Source organism: Tenrec ecaudatus, chromosome X (assembly GCF_050624435.1).
Source record: "Tenrec ecaudatus isolate mTenEca1 chromosome X, mTenEca1.hap1, whole genome shotgun sequence".
In the NCBI taxonomy this organism is placed as follows: Eukaryota; Metazoa; Chordata; class Mammalia; order Afrosoricida; family Tenrecidae; genus Tenrec; species Tenrec ecaudatus.
The window spans coordinates 146,164,878-146,170,445 of NC_134548.1; the positions used below are offsets into that span (position 1 = coordinate 146,164,878).

At 42.7% G+C, this 5,568-nt stretch overlaps 1 protein-coding gene across 1 annotated transcript; it reads right to left on the minus strand.

Annotated features, from left to right (window-relative positions):
* Positions 1-4,272: 4,272 nt before the first annotated feature.
* On the minus strand, positions 4,273-5,211 carry LOC142433766 (olfactory receptor 11L1-like). The gene has a single exon (XM_075538467.1). The coding sequence runs from the start codon at positions 5,209-5,211 to the stop codon at positions 4,273-4,275; it is 939 nt and encodes a 312-aa protein (XP_075394582.1).
* Positions 5,212-5,568: the final 357 nt, after the last annotated feature.

Below are 5,568 nucleotides of genomic sequence, written 5' to 3' on the forward strand. Positions count from 1 at the left end.
CTTAGATGACTTCATTTACATGGCTGCTTGTTTTGAGATGCTATTTTTTTCTGATAACGGGAACCATGTGATTTCTTCACCACACATTGCTATTGCACCCATATCTTTAGCGAAGTTGAGTACCAAGCAGGGTCATGTCACAAGGACTAATTGTCCTTATATTAGGGTTACAAACAAGTGTGAGTTCAAAATCCATTCACAGAACCCTGGCTTATATTCTAGAACTCAAATATATAATTTGTTTCTCAACTAAGACTTCAGTTCCTTGCAGACTTTTCTCATCCTTACGTTAACACTTTACCTCTATCTACTCCACAGACTCCTGTACTTCCTCTGCCAATTTCTTGCCCTTACTTCTACAATTGCCCCCGACACTTTGGTCACCTCCAAGAGCTTGCTTCACAATATTTCAGCCTCTTTCAGAGTTTATCTCAATCTGCTGGTCTGAGTGATCTTCAGATTCTGGCTGTCTCTGAATTGGTCCAAACACTTGGATAACCTTCAATGGTTTATAACTGTAATATATATATTACATATATATATATATATATATATATATATATATATATATATATAAACATTGGGGGTTTGACCACAGATCCACAGATTTCTCGTGCTCTGTGTGGGAGGCCTGGCTTATATTCACAGCCAGGCATGCTTGTTGCCATAATGCTGCACTGTTTCAGCCAAGCTTCCAGACCAAGGGAAACTCAGAAGAAAGGCTTGGCAACCTACTCTTGAAAATCATCAAGTGAAAAGGGCCTCTGCATGACAAATGTCCAAGGCCCCATTTAATCATGGGAATGATGCAGACCCAGGAAGCAATTTGGGTTTTTCTCTTTTGTTTTGTGTTTAAGGAACATGAACAGGGAGCCAACTCAATGACAGCTAACAAGAATTTTAAAAAGAATTTAAAAGTATAAATAATCCAATATAATTGGATGGTATCAAGCTATTCATCCCCCAATGTTACTTATCAGACCAAACGCAAAAAGACTTTTGGCCATCCCTGGAATGTAAAACCATCATTAGCTAACCTCAACTGAGGAAATCCAAAAGAATGTATCTAAGAATCTGAAGAAAATACTTTAAAATAAGTTTCAGTGACTTTGTTACTTTATGTTTAGCATCAGTGGTGTAAATGTAAAATTTTTCTGGAGATTTCCGTGAAACGGATAACTTTCATTTCAATATATAAGTTCTGATGGCGTTCTCACACAATCCCTTCTATTACTTTATTATTACTGTGAAACATTTTGATAGAAGTGTTAAACTTAATCTTGACCAGCTGGGAAAATATTGTGATCAAGCACCATGTTCTTACATGCTAAATCTTCATTCAGAGTGATCTGTCCAATGATTTCGGATTATGGATGGAGTTAAGAATAGGAAGGGAACTTGCAGAACCTGTAGATATTCAGAAGGGGAAACAGATAATGGATTAAAGTTTCAAAGTCTAAGAATCTCCTGCCAGGAATCCCGGAGTAAACTATTCTTGGTTTGTACTACATTAACCCTCTGAACCCCAATGCATTTGCTGGATTCCTAATACCTGTCTAATCTTGGCAGTCTTTTCTTATGAAGGGCTAATCTCTGTCTCTAGGTCACCTTTTTAGAGTTATATTTCCAAACACACTGCTCTGAAAAACAAGTATAGCTGTTGATCAGAAAATGACTAGTCCGCTACCCGGCGAGCAATACTAACTCCCTCACATTGTAGAGATGACCCTTTTTATAGAATGATAGCATAGATTGGCCCCTGTTGTTGAGACAGGTGCTATTGGTAATTTTAATTCAGGCCAGGCCTGAAACCCATTTTGCCTCTCCTTTCCACACACTTACCCATTCCGGGTTTCCTCTCCATTTTTTTCCTGAGCAGCCACAGAAGTTCCAGCAAGCCATCTGGCTAATACAGAAGAGGGTATGGTACAAATTGGAATTGGAGTGCGCCTAATCTAGTGTGACAGTTTGTACTGATCAGGTTAATGGAGATAATTTCTCTTTGACTTGTACAAAGAGAATCTGATTTGCTATTAATTACTCTGTCCGGTCATTAGCATAATGTTACACTAAATAAGAAAAATCTATTCATTTAGCAACCAAAGCAGTATACTAGCAAAGTGTTGTAGTTTGTGTCCAGCAGGCAAGCTTGCCCTTTGACATGTTTCCTTCTCTGTAGGGAGGGGCTTCTTAAGCCATCACTTTTCCCCGGTTTCCTCGGGGGAATATATGCATCTGTGAGATGATCGGCATATGATACAGAGCACACAAAGGTTAATAACCACATTGTGAGTGATAGCAACCTACTAAATTATCAAATAAATTAAGTGACTTGATTTGACTTTTGTTTTCAAATTTTATTAATAATTATTTGTCAAGAAATTTATTTGGTGTTAAGTGCCATGATGGAAATGTCTTCAAATAGCATAGAAATAGATCCTACCTTTGTTGATCTTACACACTAGATAGAGGGGACCAATAAAATTAGTCAGGTAATTATTTACTTGTAGTTGTGAGGAGGGTATAAAGAATAAGTCTGCATAGCATAAGAGAATTAGAAAAGTGGAGTGGAGACAAGGGAAAAAGAAGCAAGTTTGAAACATGCAAAGAAAGTGAAGGGAGAAGGGGTTCAGGAAGCAAAAAAGAGGCAAAAGATAAAACTGGAGATTTAGGCAAGATTTGGATTCCTACGGGGCCTTGGATGTTATGGATAATATTGGTGGGGCATTTTGACTTTGTTTCGAGAATGGAAAGTCATTGGAGTAAGTTTAGTTGATATTTTAATATTTTAATGGCCAACACACCAAACACACCCCTCAGCCTATCTCAGAAATCTGTAGTAGTAGAAGAAGAAGAAGAAGAAGAAGAAGAAGAAGAAGAAGAAGAAGAAGAAGAAGAAGAAGAAGAAGAAGATGATGATGATGAAGAAGAAGAAGAAGAAGAAGAAAGAGGAGGAGGAGGAGGAGGAGAAGAAGATAAAGACCTAGATGGCTAGAACAGATGAAGCATTTCCACTCTGTATCTGTACAGAAGGCAAGACAGAACCCCTGAGAGCTGAAGAGTAATTACACTTCTACTCTGGATCCATGTCTTAACCACCAGGAGTATGTTCTGCAGGATCTATTTCATAATTCAGGGTAATTACACGAAGTTAAAACTCGATTAGACACCATTAGACCCTATGCGACAGGGAGCTCAGTGGGTGGTCAGGAAAGGAGTAGGAAGAAGCAGTGGGGAGGTTCCCAGCCTGCCTGATAGTCTTTGACTCACATGGTCCCGAGGGAGGGAGAGCTATCTGTGCTCCTCCAATGTCCTCCCAGCTGGAGCAGGTGGAAGGGGAAAGCAGGTCAAGAATCACATCGCTGAGAACCAAGCAAGATTCTCTTGAGCCTCCATTGAAAGTGTTGCACAGATCAGAAGCCAATATAGAAAGAATTAAAAAACAAAGGAATGTGAGGGCTGCCTTGAAATTCAATTGAACAAATCTAATTTAAGCAACTATTGTTTTGTTTGGGGTCGAGGGTTCCCATTCTGGATCTAGTCACTCTGGAGGAGACATGGACATCACACAATGTTTTCCCTCAAGACACATTTATGTTTAGTTAGGTAGCCTTCTTATTGCACACTCTTCACCCACCCAACCGCCCATGATGAGTCATGGATACGTTTCAGCAGTAAATATTGTGGCATCTACTCCAGGCACAGCAGCCATCTCGGGGACATTCAGAGAAGTGAGGGCGGCATTATGCCGGGCTTCCAGCGGAGCAGCAGGGATGTGCAGGAACCCTGCGGGGCGTGACGTGCATAGTGAGGAGCGCTGTGAGGCTGAAGCGGAGGGGGCCTGAGAGAATGCGCCAGAGGCCCTTTCTAGTGGATGCGTAGAGCAAGTGTGCACGCAGGGACAAGTGCGTGTGATAAGTGTGTGCACACATGGCCCGGCCACAATATGCAACCCCAAACCCGAGCACCGGCAGATATGTTTTATCATACACTGAACACATATCATCAAGCTGCTGCTACATGCATGGGTCATTCTAATGTTGCCTTAAGAGGCATATACAGATGGTAGCGCAACCTGAGATAATCGTACGTGTCTTGATAAGCTTAATATTACCAGAAAGGGGCTATATGGAGCTCCCAAGGGTCCCAAGGGAGGGTCCGGCTCTGCTGACCATTTTCCTGGAAGGAAGGAGCAGTCGTATCCCAAAGTATTGAGATTAATGACTGACCTAACCTCTGTGAAAAGGATTTCTCTCCGGATGGGGAGGACGCTTAGGTCCCTTTTACATAAGCGCCCCGACTCATGAGCCGCCTCAGGGCCTTTTTAACATCCTTGTTTCTCAGGCTGTACACGATGGGATTGATCATGGGGGTGACTACGGTGTACAGTAAGGAGAAAAGTTTGTTAAGAACAGCAGCCTGGGTGGCGGTGGGAATGGCATACACAGTGCCTAGAGTTCCGTAGTACAGAGTGACCACAATGAGGTGGGAGGAGCAGGTCGAGAAGGCCAGCTGCTTTCCGCCAGCGGATGGAATCCTGAGCACAGCAGCAACAATGCGGATATAGGAGGCGACGGTGAGCAGGAAGGGTACCATGGTGACGAAAGAAGCCAAGAGGAAAGTAGTTTTCTCTACTGTCTCAGGATCAGAACAAGCCAACTTCAGCACAGGGGCCAGGTCACAGAAGAAATGATCAATCTCATAGGCTTCACAAAAGGGCAGCTGGAAAGTCATGGTGACAGTGACCACAGGGGTTAGAAATCCTCCCAGCCAAGACACGGCAGCAAGCAGGATACATGTCTGAAGGTTCATGAGGACTGGGTACCGGAGGGGGCTGCAGATGGCCAGGTAGCGGTCATAAGACATGGCTGCCAGCATAAAGCATTCGACCACTGCCATGGAACCAAAGAAGTAAAACTGGGCAATGCAGCCTGCAAACGATATTGGCTCAGGGCCTAAGAAGAGGGTCTTCAGCATCTTGGGGGCAATCGAGGTGGTATACCAGATCTCAAGGAACGAGAAATTGGACAGAAAGAAATACATGGGGGTTTGGAGACTGCGGTCAAAGGAAATAACTGTGAGGATGAGAATGTTCCCAGCCAAGGTCACTATATAGATTCCCAGAAATATTCCAAAGAGGACAAACTGCAATCCATGGAGCCCCCCAAATCCCAGGAGGAGAAATTCTTTGATTGTGGTCAGATTACCCATATCTGTGAGAGTTCGGCAGCAGACCTGAGAAAAAGAAAGAACATCGCCAGTTGGAGAAAAAGCCATGCTATTGGAGAGTAACGATGCCACCAGGATTGCTGTAGAACAACAAACTCAAAGGTCCTCTCTTTTCTCTTCCGGAATTCTATTATTGTTTTTGTTCTACTGGGTATGTTTACCAACTGTAGCAGACTCTGAAATGATGTCCTGGAAGAATGAACAGATAAGGTGTCTTTCTCTGTTCCTTTCTATCCTCTTATTTGACATAAGTGCTGATGGCTGATCTCTGGAGATCCTAACAGAAAGATACAAACGTCTACAAATGCAGGAATATCCCCAATGCTTCCGTGACTCTAA